The 18,951-nt window shown below is 42.4% G+C and overlaps 1 protein-coding gene across 1 annotated transcript in view; it reads left to right on the top strand.

The window, feature by feature from the left end:
- Positions 1-333: 333 nt before the first annotated feature.
- Positions 334-18,951, top strand: part of LOC125083024 (uncharacterized) — a 37,180-nt gene continuing 18,562 nt past the window's right edge. Inside the window, exons 1-3 of the mRNA XM_047698918.1 lie at positions 334-344; positions 3,052-3,942; positions 6,453-6,477. Coding sequence (XP_047554874.1) covers positions 334-344; positions 3,052-3,942; positions 6,453-6,477 — 927 coding nt within the window. The remainder of the gene's footprint in view (positions 345-3,051; positions 3,943-6,452; positions 6,478-18,951) is intronic.

The following is an 18,951-nucleotide window of genomic DNA, read 5'->3' on the forward strand; positions in this document are numbered from 1 at the left end:
CCTGGTCATCTGAATGGTATTATCACTGATGCTACCAGGACTCAAGGGGCCCTGATGCAGACGGGCCAGCTGGTGGTTGGACAATTGCCCCATCTGGGCTCTAACTAGAAGATTGGGAATGGGTCCCAGGAGACACTGCCTGTCAAAAGTCAGCAGTGCCTGTGCCTGAGATATCACCAAGACCAGAGTCTTTAGTCTGTGCTGTTCCTACAGACAGGGAAGGGCTCTGTGACTCACTCCAGCCATGTCTTCTCTAGCAAACCCTATCTCCTCCCTGGAAGTGTCAGAGACTGAGGCTGGCCAGCATGTCCAGGTAAGAACTGAGGCATATGGATGGCAAGAGAGTCATCTACCTTAGCCCCCTTGTAAGCGTGCTTGCACACACACACACACACCCCACAGAGGCACACAAACACACACACACACACACACAGAGCAATAATCCTGCTCCTTCTGCTTTCCCTCTTTCTATCCTACATTCTCATCTGCCAATCAATTTCTGTCTCTTCGCATCACGAGCAGGGCCACCTACCTCGGGGGTTCTTCATGTCCCTGATGATCTAGTCTGAAGTCATTGAAGAGAATGGGCTTCAGACCACCCCTCCCCAAGCCCCATCTGTGTCCTGGACAAAGCACACTTCCCTCTCAGTCCACTTGGGCGGGTGTGGTTCCAGAAACTCTCTCAGCCACCACACCAAGTCAGTACTAGTAACTGACTCCTCTACATCCAATCAGTTTACCAAACTTGTTCGCACCCTCTCTTCATCTAAAAACTCGAGCCACCAAAAACTATTCCAGATAGACTCATTCATTCCCATTCCTCCATTAATCACTGAGGCAGTGGGGAGCTCTGATGATTCTGTGATTTGTCCAAGTTTACACATGGCTTCAGATCCCAAAATGTCAATGGCTTTGCCACTGACAGGTCTGAGTAGAGATATAACTCTTCAGAGCCGATGCTGCTGACACTGCTGATGGTGTCATGGTCACAGTGGTGGAGGTTGCTTTTGGTGTTCTTACCCCACAAGTGGCAAGCCCAATCTAGAGGCACAGCCCACAACACCACAACCTCAAAGCACCCGCATGTTATTAAAAAAAAAAAAAAAAAAAAAAAAACAAAGCAATTACAATACTAGACCCTATTTACTGAGCACTTACTAGGTGCCAGCCTTGGTCTAAACATTACACCATCATTTTTTAATCCCAATGTAATCTTCACAAACACTGGATTCATTGAACTCAGATATTATCCCATTTAAAAGATATAAATAAATAAATAATTTTTAAAAAAAGATATTATCCCATTTAAAAAGTTTAGCAACTTTCTCAAAATCATATAAAGAGTAAAGAGTGGGAGCACCTAGGTGGCTCAGTGTGTTAAAGCCTCTGCCTTAGGCTCAGGTCTTGATCCCAGGGTCCTGGGATCGAGTTCCACATTGGGCTCCCTGCTCAGCAGGAAGCCTGCTTCCTCCTCTCTCTCTCTCTCTCTCTATCTTTCTCTCTCTGTGTGCGTGCCTGCCTTTCTGCATACTTATGATCTCTGTCAAATAAATAAATAAAATCTTTAAGGAGTAGAGAGGGGGAATGGGGCATCTTGGTGGCTCAGTCTGTTGGGCATCCAACCCTTGATTTTCGCTGGGGTCTGATCTCAGGATCCTCGATCAAGCCCTACATGGGCTCTTCCTCAGCAGGAAGTCTGCTAGACATCCTCTTCCTCTCCCACTGTCTCTCCCTCCCTCCTCACTCACTCACTCTCATTCTCAATATCTCTCTCTAAAGAAATAAAACTTAAAGGGAAAAAAAAGTAAAGAGTGGGGAAATTCTGTCCAACTCCCAAGGGTATATTACATTTTTATCACAACCCTAAACAAACATGGCACGAAGCCATGCCGCCACTGAACGTTTATTGAATGTTTCTCTACACCATTAAACAGGAAGGTGGGAATTTCTCATCTTGACTGCACATCATGGTTGATAAAAAAACTTCAGCGGATTCCAGCCCTTGGTCCCCTAAACACGCCTATCAGGTAAGGCTAGCAAGCATATCTTACAGAGAAGGAAAGTAAGGCTCCAAGTGAGAAAAACTGTCCCCGAGTTTAAAACGCACATAAGAAACAGAGCTAAAATAGGCATCTGATGCTTTTCTACTGCATCATGTGTCCCTGCTTCACAGTCAGCAACTGTGACCAACAATGGAAGGAGCCTCACCACCCTCGATAGTACCCTCCCTCCATACATGTTATCTCAGTCATCACCTCAATGACTCCATGAAGGTGCTGCCCATGGTCCAAATGAGGAAACACACATTCAGAGTTCGGAAACTGACCGAGCTCAAACTGAGATAAGAGGCAGAGAAAAGCTTCCCATCCTGTCTCCAGGACATCAAAGCCCAGAACATAAAAAGAAAGGTGGTGGTGGTGAGGTTGATGAGGACAACGAAACTGGTATGTCGTTAATAAGAGAGCACATCTCAGTTTCCAACGTTCTCACATCGACGCTGACTCAGCGGAATGGTTCTCTAAGGCAAAGGTCAGCGGAACACCCCACTACACCTAAAGACACCTGGTCTCCACTGGCTCCTCTCTGGAGAGACGACTCCTCCACCATCTCCCCCAGGATGCACTCACACACTCACACACGTACACACAGGCTCCCTGCAGTGCCCATGAAATCCTAGTAGATGCAAGACCCCAAAATGAGCTCCAAAGGAGAAGAGACCAAGCTTCTTGTTCTAAGTCTTTTAGAAAAGGAGCTGAAATTGCCAAAGTTCTTTCAGGTGAATCCCAGTTCATGTCACTCAGACAATCCATGCCAAAAGCCTTGCTACATGACAGAAATCTAGAACCCAAACTACAGCTCATCCTCACGCCTCTTTACCATAGTCCACAACCCTCAACGTTTACAAACCCAGAGTTACAAGCTGCTAGTGATTCTCAGTGACCTTTTCAAAGAACAGAGAAAATCAGATCAAAGCCCTTGCGGTCTGTATTATCCAGGGCCTACCCTACTTAAGCAAAATTCTCTTCCAATTTCTCTACTTAAGGAAATCAGAAACCACACGAGTGTCTCCGACTTCCTGCTCCTGGGCTTCTCTGACCACCCAGAGCAGCAGCCTCTCCTCTTCGGGCTCTTCCTGGGCATGTACCTGGTCACCGTGTTGGGGAACCTGCTCATCATCTTGGCCATAGTTTCTGACCAGCACCTCCGCACCCCCATGTACTTCTTCCTGGCCAACCTGTCCCTCATTGATACCTGCTTCTCCTGCACCATTGTCCCCAAGGTGCTGGTGAACACCCTCACTCAGCACCACACCATCACTTACACTGGCTGCCTCGTACAGATGTACTTCTTCATGGCATTGACCCTGCTGGATGACTTCCTGCTGGCCGTGATGGCATATGACCGCTATGTGGCCATCTGCCTTCCTCTCCACTACACCACCATCATGTGTCCCCAACGCTGCCTGCTGCTGGTCGCCTCATCCTGGTTCTGCGCCCACCTCCTGGCCTTCTCACTCACCCTCCTCATGGCTCAGTTCTCCTTCTGTGCCTCCCATTCCATTCCACACTTCTTCTGTGACCTTCTCCCTGTCCTCAAACTTGCCTGCTCAGACACCCAGATCTTTCAGGTCATGATGTTTGCTGAAGCAGCCCTCGCAGGTGTGGTCCCTCTCGCCTGTGTCCTGGTCTCTTATGCCCACATCATGCACACCATCCTCAAGGTCCCCTCAGCTAGGGGGAAACACAAGGTCTTCTCAACCTGTGGCTCTCACCTGTCAGTCGTCACTCTCTTCTATGGGACACTTTTTCTAGTGTATTTCCAGCCCTCTTCCTCCTACTCACCAGACACTGGAATGGTTGTATCTGTGATATATACAATGGTCACCCCCATGCTGAACCCATTCATCTACAGCCTGAGGAACAAAGACATGAAGAGGGCTCTGTGGAGGCTCTCAGGCTGGAGAAGATACTCTACTCCATAAGAGGTCCTGCCCCAGACTGGAAGATCACGCTCTCTGAAATGCCTTCTCCCTGCACTTCTCCACAGCAATTTTGAAAACTCAAGTTCAAGGCAAGATGCTCACCATCATGAGTAGGTCCATCAAACAGAGAATGCCTAACTAGACAGAAGGAGAATAAGATCAACTTGCCAAGGACACAGCTACAACCTGGAAGAAGGATGGCCAGCCATTCCTACAAGGTGACTTGATTAGTGGGTATACAGGTGTCCAAAAAGATTCAAACCACACAGTGGGAATCGCCAAAAGAAAAACATCAGCCAGTACTTGGGTTCTGGTTTGAAGCCAGGTACCAGCCCAGTCTATGACTAACAGGTCCCACTCACTGACAAGCAATGCTCACAAGAGTTGGAAGGGTCAAGTGCTCTCAGTTTCAGGGACCATTTCCAAGCCCAGCTTTTGAAGCAACTCCCTGAGAGGGGCGAACCTACATACAGAGAAAGCTGAACCAAGAAGACACACTATTTTCTGGGACTGAGAAACAAGAATAATTCTAGGGGGAAAACGAGGCACAGAGAGATCAGAGGACTGGCCCCAGCACACAACAGGATCAGATCAAACATTATGACAAAGAGATTACTAGTTATGGACAAGTCCTTGATTTTTTGGTTTTTAAACTCTGGGTTATTTCATGTGTCTCAACTGCAGAATAATACATGCCCATTAGAGTAAATTTGTCAAACATAAACAAATAAGAAAAATGGAAACACTCACAACCCCTCCTTGTAAAGAAAAACATTGATAATATTTTACAGTATTTCCCACCTATCTTTTTCTAATGACTTTTTGCCTTTATTATGTTGAGAAAATACTGATGGTACAATTACATGGACTTTTTGCTTAATCTTAAAACATGAGTTGTCTCCCTATGATTATCTCTTCCTGAATGTTTGGCTCTCTGAGGTTACATCAGAAAAAACATCCTTGATATATATCCTTTTTCGTCATGGTTGGATGGCTAGAGGGCTTCTAAGTTTGCACTATTACTAAAAATGATGCAAAAATTTTCTGAAAAGAAATGATTTTCATATATTCACAGTCCATTACATTTAATATTCTCAAAAGTAGAATACCTAAGCAGTACCTTTTTAGGGCCCTTTATCCATTCTGCCAAGATGCCTAAATGAGAGTGCCCAATTGTCTTCAACTTCTCCATATTTTGATGTTCACATTTCCCCCTTAATTATAACTGATATGATAGAGAAAATGGTATCTCCTTGCTTTAGTCTTAAGTTCTCTGATTGTTGGTGAAGAAACTATTTTTCTGAATCTGTTAAATATTTTTTTTCATGTTGCTCTTTCTAAATGTTTTATTTTATTTCCAGTGCAATTAACATACAGTGTTAGATCTTTTTTTATTTAAATTCAAGTAGTTAACATACAATGTATAATTAGTTTCAGGGTGGAGTTTAGTGATTCATCAGTTGCTCATAACACCCAGTGCTCTTTCTACCAAGTGTCTTCCTTAATGCCCATCACACAATTACCCTATAACCTCACCCACCTCCCCTCCAGCAACCCTCAGTTTGTTCCAGACAGGTAAGAGACTGTTCCGCTTTGCCTCTCTCTGTTTTTATCTTATTTTATTTTTCATTCCTTTTCCCTATGTTCATCTGTTTTGTTTCTTAAATTCCACACATGAATGAACTTATATGGTATTTTTCTTTCTCTGGCTAACTTACTTTGCTTAATATAATACCTTCTAATTCCCTCCACATCATTTCAAGGGGCAATTCATTCATTCCTTGGGATGGCTGAGTAATATTCCATCACATATACATACGTTTATACCACCTCGTCTTTATTGATTCAACCACCAATGGACATCTGGTCTCTTTCCGTATTTTGACAATTGAGGACAATGCTACTCTAAATATTGGGGTGCATGTACCCCATTGAATCACTATTTATGTATCCTTTGGTTAAATACCTAGCAGTGCTATTCCTGGGTCATCGGGTATTTCTATTTTTATCTTTTTGAGGAACAGTGTAAGAGGGTTCCCCTTTCTCTACATCCTCACCAACAACTGTTGTTTGCTGAGTTGTTCATTTTACCATTCTAGCCAGTTGAGGTGGTATCTCATTGTGGTTTTGATTCGTATTTCCCTGATGCCAACTGATGTGGAGCATTTTTTCCACTGTCTATTGGCCATTTGCATGTCTTCTTGGGATAAATGTCTGTTCATATCTTCCCTCCATTTCTTGACTGGATTTTTTTTTTTTTTTTTGCGTTTTAGGAGTTTGATTAGTTCTTCATAGATTTTAGATACTAGTCCTTTATCTGATACATCATTTGCAAATATCTTCTTCCAGTCCACAGTTTGCCTTTTAGTTTTGCTGATTGTTTCTTTTCCTGTACAAAAGCTTTTATCCTGATGAAGTTCTAGTAGTTCAATTTTGCTTTTGTTTCCCTTACCTTTGGAGACATGTCTAGCAAGAAGTTGCTACAGCTAAGGTCAAAGAGGTTGCTGCCTATCTTCTCCAGGATTTTGATGGATTCCTATCTCATGTTGAGGTCTTTCATCCATTTTGAATTTATTTTTGTTTATGGTATAAGGAAGTGGTCCAGTTTCATTCTTCTACATGTAGCTGTCTGGTTTTCCCAACACCATTTGTTGAAGAGACTGTCTTCTTTCCATTGAACATTCTTTCCTGCTTTGTCAAAGATTCATTGAACATAGAGATGAGGGTCCATGTCTGGGTTCTCTATTCTGTTCCATGGATCGAAGTGTCTGTTTTTGTGCCAGTACCATATTGTCTTGATGATTACAGCTTTGTAATGTAGCTTAAAGTCCAGAATTGTGATGCCTCCAGTCTTGGTGTTCTTTCTCAACATTCCTTTGACGATTCTGGGTCCGCTGGTTCCATACAAATTTTAGGATTGTTAGTTCCAGTTCTGTGAAACATGCTGGTGTTATTTTGATAGCAATTGCATTGAATGTGTACATTGCTTTGGGTAGTATAGACATTTTAATAATTGTTCTTCCAATCCATGAACATGGAACATTTTTCATTTCTTTGTGCCTTCTTCAATGTCCATCATAACCATTCTATAGTTTTTAGAATATAGATCCTTTACCTCTTTGGTTAGGTTCATTCCTAGGTAATAAACTGGTTTATTACTGGTTTTGGTGCAATTGTAATTCGAACAATTCCTTGATTTCTCTTTCTGCTGCTTCATTATTGGTGTATAGAAGTGCAACAGACTTCTGTGCATTGATTTATATCCTACAACTTTGCTGAATTGTCAATTCTAGTAATTTTTGGTGGAGTCTTTTGGGATTCCTACAGACTTATCATATTGTCTGAAAAGAGTGGAAGCTTGACTTCTTCTTTGCCAATTTAGATGCCTCTTATTTCTTTTTCTTCTCTGATTGCAGAGGCTGGGTCTTCCAGTACTATGTGAACAATAGTAGTGAAAGTGGACATCCCTGTTGGGTTCCTCACCTTAGGGGAAAACCTCTCAGTGTTTCTCCATTGAAGTTGATATTAGCTATGGGTCTTTCCGATATGGACTTTATGATGTTGAGGTATTTTCCCACTATCCCTCCTTTGTTGAGGGTTTTTATCATGAAAGGATGCTGTATTTTGTCAAATGCTTTTTCTGCATCACTGAGAAGATCATATGGTTCTTAACCTTTCTTTTATTAATGTGGCATATCACAGTGATTGATTTGCAAATACTGAATCATCCCTGCAGTGCAGGAATAAATCCCACTTAGTCATGGTGAATAATCATTTTAATGTACTGTTGGATTCTATTATCTGGTATCTGGGAGAAAATTTCTGTATCTATGTTCATCAGGGATATTGATCTGTAATTCTTCTTTTTGATGGGGTCTTTGTCTGGTTTTGGGATCAAGCTAATGCTGGCCTCATCAAAGAGCTTGGAAGCTTTCCATCCATATCTGTTTTTGTGGAACAGTTTCAGCAAAATAGGTATTAATTCTTCTTCAAATGTTTGGTAGAGTTCCCCTGGGAAGCCATCTGGCCATGCATGGATTCTTGTTTGTTGGGAGATTTTTGATTACTGTTTCAATTTCTTTTCTGGTTATGTGTATGTGCGGGTTTTCTATTTCTTCCTGTTTCAGCTGCTTTTTTTTTTTTTTATTTCTTTTCAGCGTAACAGTATTCATTGTTTTTGCACCACACCTAGTGCTCTATGCAATACGTGCCTTCTCCAATTCCCACCACCTGGTTCCCCCAACCTCCCACTCCCCGCCCCTTCAGACCGCTCAGATTGTTTTTCAGAGTCCATAGTCTCTCATGGTTCACCTCCCCTTCCAATTTCCCTCAACTCCCTTCCCCTCTCTAACTCTTGTCCTCCATGCTATTTGTTATGCTCCACAAATCAGTGAAACCATATGATACTTGACTCTCTATGCTTGACTTATTTCACTCAGCATAATCTCTTCCAGTCCCATCCATGTTGCTACAAAAGTTGGGTATTCATCCTTTCTGATGGAGGCATAATACTCCATCGTGTCTATGGACCACATCTTCCTTATCCATTCGTCCGTTGAAGGGCATCTTGGTTCTTTCCACAGTTTGGCGACCGTGGCCATTGCCGCTATAAACATTGGGGTACAGATGGCCCTTCTTTTCACTACATCTGTATCTTTGGGGTAAATACCCAGTAGTGCAATGGCAGGGTCATAGGGAAGCTCTATTTTTAATTTCTTGAGGAATCTCCACACTGTTTTCCAAAGTAACTGCACCAACTTGCATTCCCACCAACAGTGTAAGAGGGTTCCCCTTTCTTTCAGCTTTTGTATTTTATTATGTTCTAGGAATTTATCTGTTTCTTCCAGATTGCCTTATTTGTTTCTAATAACATTTCCCCAAACCAGGCAAAGACCCTACCAAAAAGGAGAATTTCAGACCAATATCACTGATGAATATGGACACTAAGATTCTCAACAAGATCCTAGCAAACAGGATCCAACAGCACATTAAAAAGATTATCTACCATGACCAGGTGGGATTCATTCCTGGGCTACAAGGATGGCTCAACATTCACAAATCAATCAATGTGATAGAACAAATTAATAAGAAAAAAGAGAAGAACCACATGGTCCTCTCAATTGATGCAGAAAAAGCATTTGACAAAATCCAGCATCCGTTCCTGATTAAAACGCTTCAAAGTACAGGGATAAAGGGAACATTCCTGAACTTCATCAAATCTATCTATGAAAAACCCACAGCAAATATCATCCTCAATGGGAAAAAGCTTGCAGCCATCCCGTTGAGATCAGGAACACGACAAGGATGCCCACTCTCACCACTCTTGTTCAACATAGTATTAGAAGTACTAGTAACAGCAATCAGACAACAAAGAGAAATAAAATGTATCCAAATTGGCAATGAAGAAGTCAAACTCTCTCTCTTCGCAGATGACATGATTCTTTATATGGAAAACCCAAAAGACTCCACCCCAAAACTACTAGAACTCATACGGCAATTCAGTAACGTGGCAGGATACAAAGTCAAAGTACAGAAATCAGTGGCTTTCTTATACACTAACAATGAAAATACAGAAAGGGAAATTAGGGAATCAATTCCATTTACTATAGCACCAAGAACCATAAGATACCTGGGAATAAACCTAACCAAAGAGGTAAAGGATCTGTACTCGAGGAACTACAGAACACTCATGAAAGAAATTGAAGAAGACACAAAAAGATGGAAGACCATTCCATGCTCTTGGATGGGAAGAATAAACAATGTTAAAATGTCTATACTGCCTAAAGCAATCTATACTTTTAATGCCATTCCAATCAAAATTCGACCGGTATTCTTCAAAGAGCTGGAGCAAATAATCCAAAAATTTGTATGGAACCAGAAGAGACCCCGAATCGCTAAGGAAATGTTGAAAAACAAAAATAAAACTGGGGGCAATAGGTTACTTGATTTCAAGCTTTACTACAAAGCTGTGATCACCAAGACAGCATGCTACTGGCATAAAAACAGACACATAGACCAGTGGAACAGAGTAGAGAGCCCAGATATGGACCCTCAACTCTATGGTCAGTTAATCTTCGACAAAACAGGAAAAAACATACAGTGGAAAAAAGACAGTCTCTTCAATAAATGGTGCTGGGAAAACTGGGCAGCTATATGTAGAAGAATGAAACTCGACCATTCTCTTACACCATACACAAAGATAAACTCAAAATGGATAAAAGATCTCAACGTGAGACAGGAATCCATCAGAATCCTAGAGGAGAACATAGGCAGTAATCTCTTCGATTACTGCCACAGCAACTTCTTTCAAGATATGTCTCCAAAGGCAAAGGAAACAAAAGCGAAGATGAACTTTTGGGACTTCATCAAGATCAAAAGCTTCTGCACAGCAAAGGAAACAGTCAAGAAAACAAAGAGGCAACCCACGGAATGGGAGAAGATATTTGCAAATGACAGTACAGACAAAAGATTGATATCCAGGAGTTCTATAAAGAACTCCTCAAACTCAACACACACAAAACAGACAATCATATCAAAAAAATGGGCAGAAGATATGAACAGACACTTCTCCAATGAAGACACACAAATGGCTATCAGACACTTGAAAAAATGTTCATCATCACTAGCCATCAGGGAGATTCAAATTAAAACCACATTGAGATACCACCTTACACCAGTTAGAATGGCCAAAATTAGTAAGACAGGAAACAACATGTGTTGGAGGGGATGTGGAGAAAGGGGAACCCTGTTACACTGTTGGTGGGAATGCAAGTTGGTGCAGCCACTTTGGAGAACAGTGTGGAGATTCCTCAAGAAATTAAAAATAGAACTTCCCTATGACCCTGCCATTGCACTACTGGGTATTTACCCCAAAGATACAGATGTAGTGAAAAGAAGGGCCATCTGTACCCCAATGTTTATAGCAGCAATGGCCACGGTCGCCAAACTGTGGAAAGAACCAAGATGCCCTTCAACGGACGAATGGATAAGGAAGATGTGGTCCATAGACATGATGGAGTATTATGCCTCCATCAGAAAGGATGAATACCCAACTTTTGTAGCAACATGGATGGGACTGGAAGAGATTATGCTGAGTGAAATAAGTCAAGCAGAGAGAGTCAATTATATGGTTTCACTTATTTGTGGAGCATAAAAAATAGCATGGAGGACATGGGGAGTTAGGAGAAGGGAGTTGGGGGAAATTGGAAGGGGAGGTGAACAATGAGAGACTATGGACTCTGAAAAACAATCTGAAGGGTTTGAAGGTGGGGGAGGCTGGGGGAACCAGGTGGTGGGTATTAGAGAGGGCACGGATTGCATGGAGCATTGGGTGTGGTACAAAAACAATGAATACTGTTATGCTGAAAATAAATTTTAAAAAAATATTTTAAAAAAAAATGTCTATGCTGCCTAGAGCAATCTATACTTTTAATGCCATTCCAATCAAAATTTCACCGGTATTCTGCAAAGAGCTGGAGCAAATAATCCAAAAATTTGTATGGAACCAGAAGAGACCCTGAATCGCTAAGGAAATGTTGAAAAACAAAAACAAAACTGGGGGCATCACGTTACCTAATTTCAAGCTTTACTAATAACATTCTAATTTCTTTTTTCTAATATTTTTGAAATTTTATTCTCAATGTTCCAGAATTCATTGCTTATGCACCATACCCAGTGCTCCATGCAATACTTGCCCTCCATAATACCCACCACCGGGCTCACCCAACCTCCTTCCCTGCCCCATGAAACCCTAAGTTTGTTTCTCAGAGTCCACAGTCTCTCATGGTTCATCTCCCCCTCCAATTTCCTCCAACTCACTTCTCTTCTCCATCTCCCCATGTCCTCCATGTTATTCCTTATGCTCCACAAATGAGCAAAACCATATGATAATTGACTTTCTCTGCTTGACTTATTTCACTCAGCATCATCTCTTCCAGTCCCATCCATATTGCTACAAAAGTTGGGTATTCATCCTTTCTGATGGAGGCATAATACTCCATAGTATATACAGACCATAACTTCTTTATCCATTCGTCCATTGAAGGGCATCTTGGTTCTTTCCACAGTTTGACGACTATGGCCATTGTTGCTATGAACATTGGGGTACAGATGGCCCTTATTTTCACTTCATCTGTATCTTTCACTACATCTGTACAAAGATACATCTGTATCTTTGGGGTAAATACCCAGTAGTGCAAATGCAGGGTTATAGGGTCGCTCTATATTTAATTTCTTAAGGAATCTCCACACTGTTTTCCAAAGTGGCTGCACCAACTTCCATTCCCACCAACAGTGTAAGAGTGTTCCCCTTTCTCCACATACTCTCCAACACATGTTGTTTTGGCCATTCTAACTCATGTAAGGTGGTATCTCAATTTCTAATAATACTCTCTCTCTCTTTTATTTTTTTCTAATAACATTCTCTTACAATTTTCTATTTCTTTGGTATTGGTTGTGATTGCTCCTCTTTCATTCACAATTTAATTTATTTGGCTCCTTTCTCTTTTCTTTTTGATAAGTCTGGATAGGGGTTTATCAATTTTGTTAATACTTTCAAAGAACCAGCTCCTAGTTTCATTGGTTTGTTCTACTGCTTTATTTCTTCATCCTTAATTTCTCTTCTAATCTTTATTATTTCCCTTTTCCTGATGGATTTAGGCTTTATTTGCTGTTCCTTTTCTAGCTCCTTTAAGGTGTAAGGCTAGATTGTGTATTTCCAATTTTTCTTGCTTCTTGAAGAAGGCCTGTGCAACTATATACTTCCCTCTTAGGACCATCTTTGCTGCACTCCTTTGATGTTTTCATTTTCATTTGCTTCCATGTATTTTTTTAATTCTTCTTTAATTTCCTGGTTGACCCATTCTCTCTTTAGTAGGATGTTCTTTAACCTCCATGTATTTGCGGTCCTTCCTAATTTATTCTTGTGGTTGACGTCAAATTTCATAGCATTGTGGTTTGAAAATATGCATGGTATGATCTCAGTCTTTTTGTACCAGTCGAGGCCTGATTTGTGACCCAGTATGTGATCTACTCAGGAGAAGGTTCCATGGGCACTTGAAAAGAATATCTCTTCTGCTGCTTTGGGATGAAATGCTCTGAATACATCTATGAAGTCCATCTGGCCCAGTGTGTCATTCAAAGCTCTTGTTTCCTTGATCTTCTACTTAGATGATCTGCCCATTGCCGTGAGTGGGGTGCTAAAATCCCCTACTAATACTGTATTACTATCAATGAGTTTCTTTACATTTGTTATTAATTGATTAACACATCTGGCTGTTCCCGAGTTAGGAGCATATTTACAATTGTTAGATCTTCTTGTTGGACAGACTCCTTTATTATGATGTAGCATTCTTCTTCATCTCTTACTACAGTCTTTGGTTTAAAATCTAGTTTGTCTGATATAAGGATGGATACTCCAGCTTTCTTTTGATGTCCATTATCATGATAAATCCTTGTCCACCCCCTGACTTTCAATCCAGGGTATCTTTGGGTCTAAAATGACTCTCTTGTAAGCAGCATATTGATGTCTTGGTTTTTTATCTATTCTGATATCCTATGTCTTCTGATTGGACCCTTGAGTCCACTTACATTGAGAGTAATTATTAAAAAGATATGAATTTACTGTCATTGTATTACCTGTAAAGTCACTGTTCCTGTAGGTTATCTCTATTCCTTTCTAATCTTTTTTACTTTTGGGCTCTCTTTCCACTCAAAGGGTCCCCTTTAATATTTCTTACATGTCTGGTTTAGTGTTCATGAACTCCTTTAGTTTCTGTGTGTCCTGGAAACCCTTTATCCCTCCTTCTATTCTGAATGACAGCCTTGCTCAATAAAATCTTCTTGGATGCACATTGTTCCCATTTAGCACACTGACTAGATCATGCCAGTCCTCTCTGCCCTGCCAGGGCTCTATAGACAGGACTGCTACCAGCCTTATGTGTCTAACCTTGTAAGTTAAGACTTTTTCTCCTGATCTACATTCAGAATTTTCTCTTTATCTCTGTATTAACCAACTTTCACTATAATATGTCACAGTGGGCACCAGGGTGGTGGATGATTTTTTAAATACTACTTACTATTTTTTTAAATACATGGTTACTACTACATAGGCACCAGAACATCTACCTACATTTCTATCATACAAAATCTCTCATGAGAGGGGAATTTTCTGTATGTTTTCAGTGAACTCATTGAGCAGCAAACCACGATCTGAATTTACACAAGGGTATTTAATGCCTGAACTAGTTGTACTCTGTGGAATATACATTCCTTCTGCGGGGGAAATACCATGTTTGATTATGGAGTGTGACCACACGACCTTCTAAGAGAATCACAGGCAACGTACATACATACACAATAATTCCAAACCCAAAATGTCTGAAATCAGAACTCTGGCAGGCTACAGGGGTGCATAAGGAGGGGTTGTGATCTGTATGAGACCGTTCTGAACATGAACAACCTTCAGTTACATGCATCCACCCATTGAAAGAACGAATGTGAAAATAAAACGCTGAGCAATATGCCCAATTCACAGAAGAATATAAAAAGTATAATTCCGGGACACCTGAGTGCCTCAGTCAGTGCCCAGTTAGCCTTTGGCTCGGGTCATGATCCTAGGGACCTGGGATCAAATCTCGCTTCAGGCTCCTTGCTCAGTGGGAAACATGCTTCTCCCTCTGCCTGCCTCTCCCCTGCTTGTGCTTGATCTCTCCCTCTCTCTATCTCCTTCTGACTAATAAATCAATAAATTTGGTCAAAAAATGTAATTCCATTCACATAAAGGGCAAAACCAAGACAGTTTAGAGTAGACTATACAAGGTAAGATCTATGTATGTGGGTTATCAAACTGAACAATGAAAGAGACAGCAGGGAGAGACCAAGGAAAGTGACAGGCCACTCCCATTTGGTAGTCAACAGTGTTACGAGATCCATCTCAGCACAGGGTTCAGTCCTTAGCATGGAGTCAGCTTGGAATTCTTTCCCACCTCCCTCTTCCTCCTATCCATGCTCTCTCCCTCCAAAAATGAATAAATCTTAAAAAAAAAAAATTCAGAGATGCCTGGGTGGCTCAGTCGGTTAAGCTGCTGCCTTCAGCTCAGATCATGATCTCAGAGTTCTGGGATCGAGTCCCACATTGGGCTCCTTGCTTGACAGGGAACCTGCTTCTCTCTCTGCCTCTGCCTGACACTTTGCCTGCTTGTGCTCTCTCTCTCTCTCTCTCTCTCTCTGACAAATAAATAAATAAAATCTTTTTTTAAAAATTCAGAGATTACACCCAGAGCTTTACAGACAGACTACATAGGATTCATAACTCTGATTACTGAGAGTATAAAAAATAAGAATATTCCCTCTACTACGTGACAGTTACATCTTGGTCATGTTCTCCATATACATTTTTTTGAAGATTTTTTCTTCCTTTTTTTTCTTTGAGAGAGACCATGAATGAGTGGATGAGCAGAGGAAGACGGACAAGTAAACCCTGTGCCAAACTCAAATGCGAATAACAGGCCATTCACAGGACCCCAAGATCATGACCTGAGCTGAAATCAAGAGTCAGATGCCCAAACAACTGAGCCACCCAGGCACCCCTGTTCCTGATATGTTTTATCTTCAATTTTTTTTCTTATTTTCTAGGATTGACTGTATCTCATCCTTGGGGACTGAGCTCTAATTAGAAAGGGTGACTCTATGAAACAGATAAGCCCTGTTCAGGATCAGGCCAGGAGAAGCAACCAAGCAGCATCTCACACAGGGGAAGAACCAGGAGTCCCCCCAGGGATCCCAGCCCTGGTCATCTGAATGGTATTGTCACTGATGCTGCCTGGACTCAGGGGGCCCTGATGCAGACAGGCCAGCTGGGAGGTTGGACAACTGCCCCATCTGGGCTCTAACTAGGAGATTTGGGAATGGGTCCCAGGAGACTCTGCCTGTCAAAAGTCAGCACGCCTGTGCCTGAGATATCACCAAGACCAGAGTCTTTAGTCTGTGCTGTTCCTACAGACAGGGAAGGGCTCTGTAACTCTAGTCATGACTACTCTAGCAAACTCGATCTCCTCCCTGGAAGTGTCAGAGACTGAGGCTGGCCAGCATGTCCAGGTAAGAACTGGATGGCAAGAGAGCCATCTGCCTTAGCCCCCTTGTAAGCATACTTGCACACACACAGAGGCACACAGACAAACACATACACAATAATACAAACACACACACACACACACACAGCACTAGACCTGCTCCTTCTGCTTTCCCTCTTCCTATGCTCCATCCCCATCTGCCAATCAATTTCTGGCTCTTCAGATCACAAGGAGGACCATCTACCTTGAGGGGTCTTCATGTCCCTGATGGTCTAGTCTGAAGTCATTGAAGAGAATGGGCTTCAGACCACCCTTCCCCAAGCCCCATCTGTGTCCTGGACAAAGCACATTTCCCACTCACTCCACTTGGGTCGGTGTGGATCCGGAAACTCTCTCAGCTACCACACCAAGTCAGTACTAGTAACTGACTCCTCTACATCCCGTCAGAGTTTACCAAACTTGTTCACACCCTTTCTTTGTCTAAAAACTTGAGCCAGCAAAAACTATTCCAGATAGACTCATTCGTTCCCATTCTTCCATTAATAAATGAGGCAGTAGGGGGAGCTCTGATAATTTTGTGATTTGACCAAGTTTACACATGGCTTCAGATGCCAAAATGTCAAAGGCTTTGCCACTGACATTCTGAGTAGAGACATAACCCTTCAGAGGCGGTGTTGTTGATGCTGCTGATGCTGACATGGTGACAGTGCTGGAGATGGCTTTTGGTGTTCACACCTCACAAGTGGCAAGCCCAATCTGGAGGCATAGACCAGAACACCACAACCTCAAAGCACCTGCACATTATTAAAAACAGCAATTACGGGGTACCTGGGTGGCTCATTGGGTTAAGCCTCTGCCTTCAGCTCAGGTCATGATCTCAGGGTCCTGGGATCGAGCCCCACATCGGGCTCTCTGCTCGGCAGGGAGCCTGCTTCCTCCTCTCTCTCTCTGCCTGCCTCTCTGCCTACTTGTGATCTCTGTCTGTCAAATGAATAAATAAAATCTTTTTTAAAAATCTAAAAAAAAGGGCGCCTGGGTGGCTCAGTGGGTTAAGCCGCTGCCTTCGGCTCAGGTCATGATCTCAGGGTCCTGGGATCGAGTCCCGCATCGGGCTCTCTGCTCAGCAGGGAGCCTGCTTCCCTCTCTCTCTCTCTGCCTGCCTCTCCGTCTACTTGTGATCTCTCTCTGTCAAATCAATAAATAAAATCTTTAAAAAAAAATCTAAAAAAAAAAACAGCAATTACAATACTAGACCCTATTTACTGAGCACTTACTAGGTGCCAGCCTTGGTCTAAACATTACACCGTCATTTTTTATCCCAATGTAATCTTCACAAACACTGGATTCATTGAACTCAGATATTATCCCATTAAAAAGATATTATCCCATTTAAAAAGTTTAGCAACTTTCTCAAAATCATATCAAGAGTAAAGAGTGGGAGTGGGGCATCTCAGTGGCTCAGTCTGTTGGGCATCCAATCCTTGATTTTTGCTGGGATCTGATCTCAGGCTCCTCAGATCAAGCCCTACATTGGGCTCTTACTCAGTGGGAGGTCCGCTGGAGATTCTTTCCCTCTTCCTCTATCTCTCCCTCTCCCTCTGTCTCTCCCTCACTCCTCACTCACTCACTCTCATTCTTTCTCTCTCTCCAAACAAATAAATCTTAAAGAAAAAAAAAAGTAAGGACTGGGGAAATTCTGTCCACCTCCCAAGGGTATATTACATTTTTATCACAACCCTAAACAAACATGGCACGAAGCCATGCCGCCACTGAACGTTTATTGAATGTTTCTCTACACCATTAAACAGGAAGGTGGGAATTTCTCATCTTGACTGCACATCATGGTTGATAAAAAAAACTTCAGCGGATTCCAGCCCTTGGTCCCCTAAACACGCCTATCAGGTAAGGCTAGCAAGCATATCTTACAGAGAAGGAAAGTAAGGCTCCAAGTGAGAAAAACTGTCCCCGAGTTTAAAACGCACATAAGAAACAGAGCTAAAATAGGCATCTGATGCTTTTCTACTGCATCGTGTGTCCCTGCTTCACAGTCAGCAACTGTGACCAACAATGGAAGGAGCCTCACCACCCTCGATAGTACCCTCCCTCCATACATGTTATCTCAGTCATCACCTCAATGACTCCATGAAGGTGCTGCCCATGGTCCAAATGAGGAAACACACATTCAGAGTTCGGAAACTGACCGAGCTCAAACTGAGATAAGAGGCAGAGAAAAGCTTCCCATCCTGTCTCCAGGACATCAAAGCCCAGAACATAAAAAGAAAGGTGGTGGTGGTGAGGTTGATGAGGACAACGAAACTGGTATGTCGTTAATAAGAGAGCACATCTCAGTTTCCAACGTTCTCACATCGACGCTGACTCAGCGGAATGGTTCTCTAAGGCAAAGGTCAGCGGAACACCCCACTACACCTAAAGACACCTGGTCTCCACTGGCTCCTCTCTGGAGAGACGACTCCTCCACCATCTCCCCCAGGATGCACTCACACACTCACACACGTACACACAGGCTCCCTGCAGTGCCCATGAAATCCTAGTAGATGCAAGACCCCAAAATGAGCTCCAAAGGAGAAGAGACCAAGCTTCTTGTTCTAAGTCTTTTAGAAAAGGAGCTGAAATTGCCAAAGTTCTTTCAGGTGAATCCCAGTTCATGTCACTCAGACAATCCATGCCAAAAGCCTTGCTACATGACAGAAATCTAGAACCCAAACTACAGCTCATCCTCACGCCTCTTTACCATAGTCCACAACCCTCAACGTTTACAAACCCAGAGTTACAAGCTGCTAGTGATTCTCAGTGACCTTTTCAAAGAACAGAGAAAATCAGATCAAAGCCCTTGCGGTCTGTATTATCCAGGGCCTACCCTACTTAAGCAAAATTCTC

Source organism: Lutra lutra, chromosome 13, assembly GCF_902655055.1.
Source record: "Lutra lutra chromosome 13, mLutLut1.2, whole genome shotgun sequence".
Taxonomy (NCBI): domain Eukaryota; kingdom Metazoa; phylum Chordata; class Mammalia; order Carnivora; family Mustelidae; genus Lutra; species Lutra lutra.